The 14,424-nt window shown below is 30.2% G+C and overlaps 3 protein-coding genes across 3 annotated transcripts; 2 read left to right on the top strand and 1 right to left on the bottom strand.

Annotated features, from left to right (window-relative positions):
- Window positions 1–233: 233 nt before the first annotated feature.
- Window positions 234–1,578, bottom strand: LOC101509062 (uncharacterized). The gene is made up of 3 exons (XM_004494395.4): window positions 1,421–1,578; window positions 1,217–1,291; window positions 234–665 (listed from the first exon to the last, which is right to left on the bottom strand). Exons 1-3 carry the CDS (start codon window positions 1,574–1,576, stop codon window positions 504–506), a joined length of 393 nt encoding a protein of 130 aa, XP_004494452.4. The 5' UTR covers window positions 1,577–1,578; the 3' UTR covers window positions 234–503.
- Window positions 1,579–2,389: 811 nt separating this feature from the next.
- On the top strand, window positions 2,390–6,521 carry LOC101508531 (nitrogen regulatory protein P-II homolog). The gene is made up of 8 exons (XM_004494393.4): window positions 2,390–2,646; window positions 2,748–2,793; window positions 2,923–2,950; window positions 4,010–4,097; window positions 4,898–4,965; window positions 5,587–5,656; window positions 6,163–6,198; window positions 6,292–6,521. The coding sequence occupies exons 1-8, from the start codon at window positions 2,460–2,462 to the stop codon at window positions 6,333–6,335; spliced, it is 567 nt and encodes a 188-aa protein (XP_004494450.1). The 5' UTR covers window positions 2,390–2,459; the 3' UTR covers window positions 6,336–6,521.
- A 2,823-nt stretch (window positions 6,522–9,344) lies between these two features.
- LOC101508206 (ADP-ribosylation factor) lies at window positions 9,345–12,980 on the top strand. Its single transcript, XM_004494392.4, has 7 exons — window positions 9,345–9,481; window positions 9,724–9,882; window positions 10,388–10,458; window positions 12,062–12,181; window positions 12,291–12,409; window positions 12,511–12,592; window positions 12,689–12,980. The coding sequence occupies exons 2-7, from the start codon at window positions 9,735–9,737 to the stop codon at window positions 12,692–12,694; spliced, it is 546 nt and encodes a 181-aa protein (XP_004494449.1). The 5' UTR covers window positions 9,345–9,481; window positions 9,724–9,734; the 3' UTR covers window positions 12,695–12,980.
- The last annotated feature ends 1,444 nt before the right edge of the window (window positions 12,981–14,424 follow it).

Below are 14,424 nucleotides of genomic sequence, written 5' to 3'. Positions count from 1 at the left end.
CTGCCACGGCAGGGATTCTCTTGTGATAGCAACCATAACAATCGTTGTGGGTGGTGAATAGCGATCACAAACACCACTGAGGGAATTTACACCCGACAACCCCAGCCATTGTGGCAGGATATCCCAGTACCCAAATACTCTTCACCCTGTCATTCTAAGAATCAACATTGTGTGGTTTTGGGGTTAAATCTTCATTTTTGCAACCAACGAAATTTGTGATGCAAAAAAGGGTATAAACAAGAGTTACATGTTGATTGAGAATTCGAGATATACATAAAATAGTACAATAAAATCATTGGTTGTCAAGCCACTAGGAATTTCAACAGTAGCATGTCAGCAACTCATCATTCCATCTGCTTCATTAAAAAAGGATGATCAAGGTTTGTCCCTTACAGAGATAGTTGGCTGATAGTAGGCAACAAACATTCACATTCCACACACGCGCGTATTACAAAGAAGTATGACATAACAAGATATTGACAGACATCTGATCAGCAGAATACTTAATCAAGCAAACTACAACTGAACCGGCCATTTGAGCGAGCCAGCTTCTCTGCTTTTGTTACCGTGTCTAGGGGGAGAGGGATAAAGCTTCTAGATGGGCCATAAAAATGAGGGAAGCTATTTGAACCATCCACAATTTCATACACCAAACCATCGCCAAGCTAAGAGGATATCACAGCAGAATAGAAAATATTACTTCACAATTAGCAAGACAATAAAGCAGCATCATAATAAGTAGCTATGCTTTGCTTATTTATTTTATTCTAATAATTCTATTTCATTGAATCATTAATGAAAGTGTTTTCATTGCAGATATTATTTATTCATCCTCCAAAATCCTCCATTTTCCAATGGCAATCAGATCAGATTCTTGTAACAAGTAACAACCAAGGTAATGTACACTTTTAGAGAATCAGAACAGTTATAACCTCCTTAGCACTGAAACTTCAATAAATGTGTCAGCAGACACCGACACTACTCTAACAAATTGATTACATTCAATAAATTCAACTTCTCAAATTATTACTGGTGTGAGGTTATTAGGTTATAACCATTTTATGATTTATATTTTCCTAGTTCCTACTAAGAGTCAAGGTGCCTAGTTTTCAATCTTCATCACTACCATTAATAAGGTACAAAGCAGTAATACAAGCATGGTTTTTAATTATTTATTCACTACCAAAAACACAAGCATAAGAGAGTGTGTGCAAACCTTTTTAGCATCAATTTGAAGCAGGTATAGTTCTTCTTTACTATTCAAGAAAAAATTATCCAGCGTTGACCGAACCTGCAATCATAAAATCGTATAACAGCATTAGCAATAAAAAATGATTGTAGAAATTCACAATCCAAAGGAATCAAGCGAATTTTAAATTCACTAAATTTGATCAAACATTACAAAAACATGAAATTAAACCTGATCAAGTTTGCTAAGATGGATGAAACCAGAGGACTTGTCAAGTTCACCACCGAAAGTGAATCCATTGTTCTGCAGTTCCTCCCACTCCTTAGCTACGCTGATTCTATACACCAAATCACTCATCTTACACAACAAACTATCGCTCCCTCTCATTTTCTTTTCCGTTAAATAACAAACATATTGAAATGGGCCCGGCCCAATTTCCGCACGACAATACCCCGCATTTTTTTCTAAACTTCCCAAAATAGACTATCTAATTTAGACGATAGAAAAATTAAGGCAAAATTGCATTCTTTAATCTCCTATTTTCATGATTCACAAAATTAGTTTCATTATTTTAAAATTCCACCATAATTGCAATTATTTATATTCGACTGTTATTACATTTTTTATATTTAACATCATCTAATCTAATCTAAGTTACATTATTTAAAATATGTTAAATCGTTATTTTTTTAATTAAATAAAAAAAGACAATTAAAATTATCAAATTTTAAAATAGTTGATCACTTTTATATTAGTAAAAAATATTGAAATTTTAAGTTTATAATGACATATCAAAAATTATAATATTAAGATTTTGATTTATAAATAATATGCCGAAAATAAAAATCTAGTGTACATATGCATTCACAAAATTTATATTTATACCGTATTTTTATTGATACTAAAATTTTTAGTATGTTATTTATATAAAAAAAAAACAATTCAAAAAAATTATATACCAAAAATTTTGTAGTTTGTGGGAATTGAGAGTTTCCAAAAAATTTCACCAGAGAAAAATAAAAATGACAAAAATATAATTAAATTTTTAAAAAACTATAGGGTGTATGAGTTAAATTGTAGGAGTGGGTTCAAATTGCCTTAAAACATAAAATAATTGGAATTGGGCCTGCGGTTTGGGCTTCAACTTCTATTTACAAATTGTTCATCTTATACCGCTTATATATATCATGAAAAAGGAAACTAACTTCATTGAATTTGACTGTTTCTGTGACTGAGTAAGCAAGTGAGTGAGAGAAAGAAGTGAGAAGTGATGGCTTTGATCGCGAGTACTAACGTGTTCAACGTTGCGAGTTTTCAACTCAAAGAAACTGAAATTCCCTTTTCAAGTTTCAGCGTGATTCGCAAGCGTTTCGGAGTTTGTCCTGAGCGGAATGTGGTTCTAAAAAGCAAAGGAAATGCAGCGATTCTTCCCAAAGTTAGAGCACAGAATAATCCTGGTGCGAAATTGCAAATGCTTTTTTCTATAGCTACGTTTATCAAGATTTATGATGCACATATCTTGTTACTAAATCTTTTTCTGTTTTTTGCTCTCTTTTAGGCTATGTTCCAGAATCCAAATTTTACAAAGTTGAAGCTATTGTCAGGTTATAACACTTTTCTTTAAAGATTAATGTGTAATCATTTGATTCTTGAATGCAGTTTTTGTTGATATCTAATTATGTTTTCTCTTTTTTTTAACTATGCTGTTGAATTTCTTGTCGAATGATGAATAGACCCTGGAGAATCCCTCATGTTTCTTCGGTAAGACATTTTCCTTTTTCATCGGTATTTATTTTTTGCATGTGTAAAATATGCGGTGATTCTTGTAATTTCACTGAATTGGATGCATCATCGTCTTTGATATGTATGCTTTCTTAAAGTTGAGCTACGCATTGCATTAGATTTTTTTTGCTGTATAGAACTGTTGGTTAATTGGTTGCAAAGTCAGTTGATTATTCTGTTAACTTTTTTGAAAAAGAAGTATTCTGTTAGTTAGTTAGTTAGTTAATTAGTTAGTTAGTTGGTTAGTTAGTTAGTTAGTTAGTTTGTTAGTTAGTTTGTTAGTTAATTAGTTAGTTACTAGCTAGTTAGTTTGTTAGTTGGTTATTTGGTTGTTAGTTAGTTAGTTAGCACTCAATGTAATAAAGTGATTAGTTACAAAGTCAGTTAACTATTCTGTTAGTTAGTCACACATGTTGTGTAATGTATAGAAAGTTGAAAGTGTTAGTTAATTAGTTGCAAAATCAGTTAACCATTCTGCTAGTTAGCATTTTGTTAGCACACATGTCTTATATAAATTTTATAAACAAAATATTATGTACCTCAGGGTAATGTATAGAAATGTTAGTTCATTAGTTGCAAAGTAAATTAATTATTCTGTTAGCACACATGTTGTATATAAATTTATTATGTATCTTTGTAATGTATTGAAGTGTTAGTTAATTAATTTCAAAGCCAGTAAATTATTCTGTTAGCTAGTTTGCATTTGGTTAGCACACATTCAATTGATTTTCATTCAGCATCTTTCATATTTTCTACTTCCAAAGGTTTCACACACAATAGATTTCTAACAGTTCATAGATGAAGTTGTTGTTACTACGAATACTTCTGTGCTATATAAGTGAAAGTACTGCAGTAGTTTTTCATTAAACTCCTATAGAATGGGCTCATCAATCATTATCCTCGAATAACTGATTTAGCCAATACTGCTTATATATATATATATATATGTCATTTAAGTAGGGATTGTATTTGTGCTATCATACTTACTAGCTGACATATGCTGATATTGATTTTTATATTTTTTTTCAAATTTTGAAGGCTTTGTTGAAAATGGGAATTCGTGGTGTCACTGTATCTGATGTCAGGGGGTTTGGTGCTCAGGGTGGTTCAAAAGAGAGGCAGGGAGGTATGTACATCGCTGACTAAAAGTAAATTAAAAACTGAAAATATATTCTATTAATAAGGCTTCTGCAAAGCAAATATTAAACTCCTATAGAATGGGCTCATCAATCATTATCCTCGAATAACTGATTTTTAGCAAATACTGTATATATATATATATATATGTCATTTAAGTAGGGATTGTATTTGTGCTATCATACTTACTAGCTGACATATGCTGATATTGATTTTTATATTTTTTTTCAAATTTTGAAGGCTTTGTTGAAAATGGGAATTCGTGGTGTCACTGTATCTGATGTCAGGGGGTTTGGTGCTCAGGGTGGTTCAAAAGAGAGGCAGGGAGGTATGTACATCGCTGACTAAAAGTAAATTAAAAACTGAATAAGGCTTCTGCAAAGCAAATTTGTATTTACCCTTAATTTAATCTAAAGGCATTCTGATCTTAACCCACCTAAGTTAAATGGTGTATACACCCTTGTTAACTTCTGAGACAAAATTGTGTTAAGAGTTTAGAGGAGTTTTTTCCGTTGTCATACATGTTTAAAGGCAATTTTTTTATAACTAAACTAGTTTAGAGGAGTTTATTTGAATTTGTTGCTTAAAAAAAAGGCTTAACTTTTTTGTAGATTTACTAAAATACACACAAATTTAGGCCTGTGGGATGTGCCCAGCCAACTTTAGCTGTGTTTTAAGTTTGTAACTTTTGTTTAATTATGTATAGTTCAAGCCGTACATTTTTCTCTTCCTTTGGGATTGATATGTAGATTTACATATTTGTCTTTTATTATGGTGTATTCTTCACAGGCTCTGAATTTTCTGAAGACAATTTTGTTGCCAAAATTAAAATGGAAATAGTGGTGAGAAAAGACCAGGTGTGTTGACATTTGGTAGTAGTTTTACTGGCATCATGTGCTATAATTGATTCTGTACTTTTCTGTTCATGTAATATATCAATCAAAAAGTGGACTGGGGAAAAAATTTGCAGTTCTAGGAGTATGCCCTTAATTTCCAAATTACCTTGTTCTATGAAACATCAATAAAACTTGTTTTGTTGTTAAATTCCTGCCTTCCTGCTTTGCTTCATAATGCCTCATACTTTCTAAAAATTTGCTTTGAAATGTCTAATATTATAAATAATGAATATGACAATGTCAGTAGACAGATTTGGGTCTTCTCAGCATCAGGTTTCATGGCTAGACCTATTGGTGAGAGTAAAGCACAAACTTTTCATTGGATAAGATAATCCCATTAGCGTTGGGTCATTGTTTCCAATTGTTTGAATTTCAAAGTATTAAAAAAAGCAGTTTTCTTTTTTTGACAACAACGGACATGGCTGAAGAAGTTTGAATAGGCACTTTCAGTTCAATGGTGTTTGATTTATTAGTCACATTAATATTTTTTGACATCCCTTGAATAAAACTTCATCCTGCTTTAAGGATAAACAAAATGTTGCTCTTTCCAGCATCTCTGATATGCATCATACATTTCTTCAGGTTGATGCAGTAATAGACAAAATTATTGAGGAGTCAAGGACTGGGGAGATTGGTGATGGCAAAATTTTCTGTAAGGCCTAAAGCTACTTTTTCTAGCTGTGAATTATACATTGTGGTCTGTTTACAGCTGATGCAAACCTGATATTTTATTAAAATGTTTCATAAATAACTAGCCAACAGTCCCTCTCAGGCTCTCACCCTCTCTTTTTTATTATAGGCAACACTGTTTATATCTCTTAGTATCCTAATCCCCCAAAACTAAATAATTGACTAACTAGCTAACTAGTTACCCTATCAGCAGCTTTCTTTTATACATGTGGGCATTGTTATGCATTGTGCCGTTTTATATGGGAATCAAAAACATTTTTAATCGTTATTTTTTCTGGTAATTGTGAATATCCTTCTGAAAATTGGAAAACACAAATTTCTAAAAATATAATGACATGATTCTTGATCCATATTTCCTCTATCTTATCTAAAATGCCCGAGTTCTCATAATGGAAGATTTTGAGGAGGTAAAAAAAACTACTAGCCTCAATTTGGAATTATATTTCTAATAGAACTTTAATTGTGCAGTGAGCCCTGTGTGTGATGTGATAAGAATTCGCACAGGTAACTTTCTGCTTCCGTGATTTGTCTAAAAACGAAATAGATACATTTTTGTGTAGTCGTAAATATGCTCAAGTTTTATATGGGAATTTTCAGGTGAGCGTGGGGAGAAGGCTGAAAGGATGACTGGGGGGCGCTAACTGACGTGTCGTCTGGTTGAACGATAGATTAGCATTTCCCTTGTGCAATTGATTACATTGATGTATGTTTTGTGTATATTCAGCACTTTGCTGTTAGATACTTAGATGTGTGCAGTATTATAAGGACAATGTAGTTAACACATGCTGAGTTGCTAATAGTCAATAAGAATTTGATTGTGGAACCAATCTAGCCTGTGTTTGTATAATTGTTTAGTCTGTGTTAACTTCAAGTGTTGGGAATAGGAATGAGTTTTGTTTCGAATAACATTGACTTTAGATAATAATTCTAGCATCAAAACGAAGGTGATTGATTGATGTTATAATCACGAGTTTTTTTAATTTTAAAATATAAATTAAAGAAATAAGACAAACATTTAAATTAATAAAGTGAGACAAATATAATTAATTTAAGCAAATAAATCATAAATATATGTAGCAACATTAAAAGTATGAACTTTGATATGAAAGTAAAAATTGAAAAGAATTAGTTTGTGATGACAAAATAATAGTATAAAAAAATAAATGTAATTATTTTAAGAATGTGGTTTAAACAAATAAATGTAATTTTTAATTAAATACATCAAATTTTTTAAATACTTTTTCTACTTATATTTTATTCTAAAAAGAATAAAATTTTAACACGTTATAAACTTATTGAAATAACAACAATAATTATTATATTATATTATATTATATTTACTTATTTAAATAAGTTGGGGGTTGTAATGTCTAAAAAGTTTTTTAGTTGGTTTCTAGCATGTTATTTTTAGTTTACATTTTTTGTCAAGCTAAATACATTTTTAAAAAGCTTATACTCTAATTATTTTTAAAAACATTGGTCTAATGTAGGTTGAGGGAATGTTTACCCCCGACTTATTTTCGACTTCTCTTCTTGTAATAAGAAAAAAGTTAGACTAAATAATATTTTAAAAAGATCTTAACTAAAGGGGAACTTAATCTTTTATGTATAAAAACATGGTGTAATATTTTAAAAAAGTAATTGTGACGAATTTTTCAAATATTATTTAGGGTGCTTTTCCTATGGACTTGTTTGGTTTAATTTTGGATTTCAGCGTTTAAATACTCTTTTCAAAATCAATTTTAGTAATTTTATTTTAAAATGTAAAACTACATAAACTTTGTTTAATTCGTATTTCAATTTTTTTCTTAATTATTATTTTTAATATATTATCTTTTTATTTCAATATAAATGAAAAAATAATAGAATATTTATCATTATTTTTTTACTCAAATGAAATTAGCTCATATGATAGTTCAGAAAAATCATAATACAATTGAAAGGAAGATGGAAATAATTGCGAAGACTAAGAGCATAAGAGATACCAGATTGTGCAAATGCATGAACACTATCATTAGTAAAAACAACTTGAAAATTGTAGTAGCTAGTATGACTCTACAATCATCAATAATTGACCTATAATATATTCGAATAGATTTTATATTGTGGAATCTAATACTTGTTTTACAATCTAATTCAAACAATACATTTATGAGTCCAACCGCCATACTCCATTGAAGTACTTGTAACAAACTCCAAGCTTCACATTCTACAATTTGGAGGCGATTGTGACACCAATCTATTCTATCTATGACAAAACGGCCTTGGATGTGATAAAATAACCATGATCTATCATTTTGAAAATGTTAATCCATTGAAGAAATAACTTGATAAAAATGATATATTTTGTAAAATTGATAAATATAGTTCACTCTATTCTACATAATAACATACGCAACAATTTGTTTGAAATTGGTCTAAAACGCATCCAAATTTGACATGAGATTTCCAATTCATGTCAGTGTGATCCAAAGGATACTCAAACCAGTACACATTCGATTTTTCAAACAACAATTTACAAAAGAGTCCGACGAACAAATTTTTTTAAAACACTAAAAAGCTCTTTTCTTTTTCGTTTTTTTTTCAAAGAAAAAAATAATAATTTAGGAGTTTGAATTTTAGTTGAAACAAATTTTTGCTATATTTAAATTACTTTTTAATATTTTTTATATTTTTTTAATATACTATTAAATATGATTATTTATAAGTTTAAATTATGATTGAAATAATTCTAGATTACATTTTACTTATTTTGTCTTATCTTCGTTAAAATTCAACTGATTGTATGCGTAATTTAATAAAACACAAAGATTAATAGCAAAAACAAAATATAATTTAATTGACTAAATAGAAAAAATAAAAAGTTAAATGATATAAACAAAAATTGAATTAAATTTATAAGACTTAAGTGTTAAAAAAAACTAAATTGTTACTTTTGTGAAATATAAAGGACGTCCAGAACTATTTCATCTAAAACTTTATTTCTGACTTTAACAAAAATTATAAATTTTAATTTTTTGAATGTATTGTTAAATGACAAAAATACACTTTTAATCCTTTAAATTTAACTCAGTTTTCGTTTATATTATTTAAATTTTCTTTTCTTTTCAATTCGATCCCTTTAAGTTATATTTGTTTGCATAATTAGTCTTTAAAATATATTAAATTACACCTACAATTATTTAAGTTTGAAAATTTTCTCGAATTACTGTCATAAAACGTTAAGATTTAATCGAAATATCGCATTATACCGACTATACAAACTACTTTGTATGTGAAATAAGTTAAAGACATTGATTATATAGATAGATTTTTATTACTTTGTTTTTAAAGTTGTTTGTGTTTAAACTATTGTAGAAAAATAAAAAAATATCGATCATTTATATTATTTGTTGAATGTTTTTTGAAATATTAGTATGATATACAAATTGTTATAACATTTAATTAAAAGTAAAAATTGAGCTAAAATCAAACAATTATAGCCCTGTTTTTTCCTTAAAAAAACATTTGCACGTGTCATTTCGTTTATAAACCAAAATGTAGAATGTGAAAATTATGAAATTAATTAGTAAAAAAAAAAAAATATTATGAAATTAAAAATGGTGGAACAATAATACGGGAAAGTTTAAAAAAAAAAAAAAAGATAAAAATGAAGCTTTTAAGGCAAGATCTCAAAATAAAATCGCATGTTATTTTATGCAAACACCAAAACCAACCACAACACGAATAGAAGAAGAGATCTCCTCTCATTTCACCACAAAAATAATTTCTTTCTCAAATCTGAAAGGCAAGTTCTTCTCCATTTCCATTCCTTATCTTTTCTCATTATTCCAATCTTGAAACGTTACATGGATGATGGATCTACTCTTTTCATTTTGTTTCTTCATTCCAATTTCTCCGATCTGAATTATAATTTACGATCCGTTGATGCGTGTCTTCATATTACGATTTAAATTTCAATTTCAATTTAATATTTTCGCTTTTCAGCATTGAATGAAATGAATGTGTTTGTGTTGTGAATTGATTCAGAATAGTTGAAAATGGGTCTATCTTTCACGAAGCTGTTCAGCCGATTGTTTGCGAAGAAGGAGATGCGTATACTTATGGTGGGTCTCGATGCCGCTGGTAAGACAACCATTCTCTATAAGCTCAAGCTTGGAGAAATTGTCACCACCATTCCCACCATTGGTAAGTTTCTTTTTTTTATTTATTTAATTTCTTTATCGATTTATTATTATTCTTGTTTTACAATTTCTTTCTATAAACAATATTAAGGATAATAGAAGGATACATGCATGCTTGCATTACTTTTGGCATAATCACGTTGCCACAATGATTTTGCCAAACTCACTAATCGAATCATACATGGAACATTTCTAAGGGCTCGTTTACTTGAGGTGTTCCATGTTTCTATTTCCATTGGTAAAATAAACATTAGATAAGTTATTACGTAAGTTTTTTGAAAATGCATTTTAAAATAAATTGAATATTTAGGAAAATTCTGAAAAATGTCAAAACATAGTTTTCATTGTTTCCGGATGTTTATTTTCTATAGTTTAATGAGAATTAGAAATGATTTTAGAAAGTAAAGGAGGCCTGAGTTTTTAACTAATCCCAGTGTTGGTCTTTTCAATGTCTTTTATCAATGGTTAAAATGAGTGCGAAATTTGATACTGTACATGATTTGGTGTAGGTTTCAATGTGGAAACTGTGGAATACAAGAACATCAGCTTTACTGTCTGGGATGTTGGTGGTCAGGACAAGGTATTTCTATATGTGTCTATGTGTGTTTTGGTACATCGCGTATGTGTTGATGTCAGAAGGAAATACCCATTAGAAATGCTTTAGTTGATTTTGGTAGGTGGTCATTGGCTGAAATTGCTCTGGCAAATCTGTTCATATTATGGCTGAAATAAGAGGTAAAGGATTATAGGGATAAAGACCCCAGATCTATGAGAAGAGAAGGAAGTTATCAAACTAGTTAGCATAGGAAAAGAATAGGAGTTCGATTCAGTCACATTCCCCTACATTATTCATTGTATAACAGAAAACAACTATATAATTTATGCTAACCAACGCATTTCCTAAGTAATACAATCAGTAGACCAGAGCTTTCTACAAATCATCTAGTAAATTCAGGGGCAGAACCGCATTATCTATATTTTGTTGGGGCTTGATCCCCTGCTGACTTTTTATTTTTTAGCAGTAGTGTATAGCATACCTTCCTCACAACATGACCAATCAAACTAATAGTGAAACTACATTGTTGGGATGATGAATTCTCGACTATGACCGAGAACTATTTAATTCTTATTGCCCTTGCTACTTGGTAACTTAAAAAAAGAGAGCTTTACTGCAAAAAATGAGAGCGAACTTCTTACAACAAGAAAAAAAAGGAATTACTTCACTTTTATATTTTTGTTAATTTGGAACAAGTATAGAATCTGTAATAATTATTATATTATGAAAATAATAAATATAAATAATTATATATATGTAATTCATAAATTATAACCAAGCCTCCCTTTTGTCAAAATAAAAAGCCCTCCTACATCGAACTCCTGGCTCCTCCCTTGCAGTAAATGTACTCCCAAGTTCGAACCAATAGGCCTCTTGACTTGTTCGTGAGGCCTATTTTGGATAACCCTTGCATTAATGACAGACATTGTACCCAACGGATCACCGTCGTATTTGTCATTTCACTCATTTCTCATATTTGGAGAACTGTCAATAGACTTGAGTTCTCTTGCCTTGCTGTCAGGTTCGTTCCTAATCTGGGAGAAAATCTAAATCCCAAGATTGGTAATCTGTTACCATTTACCAAGCAATCAAACATGCTAGTATGTACTGGGTACTCCTCTCCATTGTGATTCAATATGGGCCAAGATGCATATTTTGTTTGGAGATGCACGTGATTGATTGTGGAATGATGTTTATTCAAGTAGTTCTAATTGTACAATCCATTTGGACATCTATCAATTTTATAAACCATAGCGCCTACTTTTGATCTACTCCAGTGATCAACTGATTATACTGTCCATTGGGGTTTTCATCTTGAATTTGAATTAAGAGTGTTTGGTTTTTAATACTAGTAACATCGGATGACTTGTTAAAATTGTGGAACTTTTAACCCACTTAATGCACAACAATATTTAATCCTAAACTAATTATACATAGGCATCTTCTACTCTTCTCTTAATGAATGTTGCTTGGGTTCAATACTGTAGCTAGTCTTAGCCTATTGCATACATGGATTGGCTTTAATTTTTGGCTTAAATCACGTTACCACTGACCTCTAGCTATATACTCTTATCTCTGAATTATTTAAAAGTTCCAGCAGTGACCATTAATATGCTTTTCTTACTAGATTCGTCCTTTGTGGAGACATTACTTCCAAAATACACAAGGACTTATTTTTGTGGTTGATAGCAATGACCGAGATCGTGTTGTTGAAGCTAGGGATGAGCTGCACAGGATGTTAAATGAGGTAATAAAATATATCCTCAATGAAAGAATATGAGAAATTGGCTTATTACAGAGACGTATTTCGTATACCTTGATTTTGTGATTGTTTTGTATGGTTATAATATTTTCAGGATGAGTTGAGAGATGCTGTGCTTCTAGTTTTTGCAAACAAACAAGATCTTCCAAATGCTATGAATGCTGCGGAAATAACTGATAAGCTTGGTCTTCATTCACTTCGTCAGCGTCACTGGTAATCTAAAATGCTGTCAATCGTTTTCTTGTCTTTGTATTCACCTCTCTCCTTGCTTCTACCCTATCCATTGTCATCATCTACATGTTCTATACGTGCAGGTATATCCAGAGCACATGTGCCACCTCTGGTGAAGGACTTTATGAAGGACTTGACTGGCTCTCAAACAACATTGCTAACAAGGTTAGTGAATAATTATTTTCAGGAACTCAGCATTTTAAATTACCGAGGACGGATTTCAGATGCAGACTCTTAACTATTTATTTATTTGTGTTGCAGGGTTAGTTACTGTTAGTCATGAGCTGCATGAAGCTCAGTTGAGTTTAGAGATTATGATTTCCTATGTTTGGATATGGTTGCCCTGTTTAGAATTTTACTTGGCTTTAGTATGTATTGTTTCATTTGTCTTCGAAAAAAACGAACGTAGGTTCAATACATTTGCAATTTATTTTTTTCCCGTGTATAACCAGAAAGCTTTGTTTCATCCATTGATCTGTGTGGTCAATTAAACCATTGGAAAGCTTTTATGCATAATATGTTAGTTATAAAATGAGCAATCGTATTTTCAGCAGAGTCGTGTCAATATGGCTAGTTTGATGACTGGAAAAATCCATTGTTCCAAAACCAAACCATGATTATTATTACATTTGCTGCTTTTATTCCTCGATGTGCATTTTTTTTTTGTAATGAAGTTGTGGAGTAATTTACTCCATGTTTGGTGGCTACTATTACGAGTAAACAAATAAATCAGGGACTAATACCGTTTTGGTGGAGTAATAAGGTTTAAATGGATTTTCATGTTTAAACACATGAAATTGTGACCAATGATGCATCATTTACTACTTGATCTTCCTTTCTTACGTTATGTTTTTGTATAACCTAAAACACAATAAGTCTATTTAATTATTCATTTTTCTAATTAATTATATCAATTTTCCTAATTGTTTTATAAATTTACTTTCATGTGATCTATATTTTTCTATCCAAACTAAGTAATTAATAATAAAAGTAAATAATTAATGAGTTTAACTTCGGGATAGGTTACACGTTAGAAAAACCATTTCTTCGAAAGTATTTCCGATATATTTTATCTGTCACTTTGTTTTTTTGTCTGTTTTTATCTGTTACTTTTGATTAATGTAAAATTAATACACTTGACAAAAATAGCTAGTAAATAATTAGTACATATACTATATCAATTTGTCATACCTATTTAACTTTAAGTTGATTCGAAATCCCTTATTTTGGAAATTAAAAATAATGTTTTCATGTCCATTAAATTGCTCCATACAATATTAAGACGATCATTATTGTTAATTACTTCACCGACGTTATTAAATCCTATAAATAATGTATGTCCTCAAATCATTTTACCTCAAAGTGACAAACATTATAGAGGCTATAAACAGCACATTAACTGAAGACTTTGTCTAGTTTAATCTCTCATTTCTTCATGGAATCATATCGAAACATGGTACACAAATGATGCCCTTTTTCTTATTGTGTTTGGTTTCAACTTTCAACATTTTTCTTTACTATTTTTTGGTATGCTAAGATATATACTCCTGTATATGTATGTTTTTTTCCTTAGACCTGTATACTGAGAGTGGATACCCAGTCTTCTGGTTGGGAGAAATCTCTTACCAAAGTCATTAAACGTATCAAAGGTAACATTTAATTACACACTTGCTCATCAATGAATATATTTTCATTTCAATATGTTTTATATACACATTGAGTAGAGTGGATACTCGTGACTAAATAGTTAAGAGACGCATGAAGTGTGTACCATTATTCTTTTTTACACAAAAAAATAATCACAAGTATAAGTTCTGATCAATCTGTATATAAAAACATATGTTGCAAATGTTAACTCTCTCAGTTAATTTGAGTAATTAATATTTTCATTTGTGAACGGAATACATGAACTAACTTTAACAAAATATTGTCATTTTATATAATTGTTTTTAAAAATATTAATGTTCAGTATATAAGTGTTCGTGTGTATATATATA

This window comes from Cicer arietinum, chromosome 3 (assembly GCF_000331145.2).
Source record: "Cicer arietinum cultivar CDC Frontier isolate Library 1 chromosome 3, Cicar.CDCFrontier_v2.0, whole genome shotgun sequence".
Taxonomy (NCBI): Eukaryota; Viridiplantae; Streptophyta; class Magnoliopsida; order Fabales; family Fabaceae; genus Cicer; species Cicer arietinum.
The sequence above is the reverse complement of the archived record's forward strand: the minus strand, read 5'-3'. Positions and strand labels throughout refer to the sequence as shown.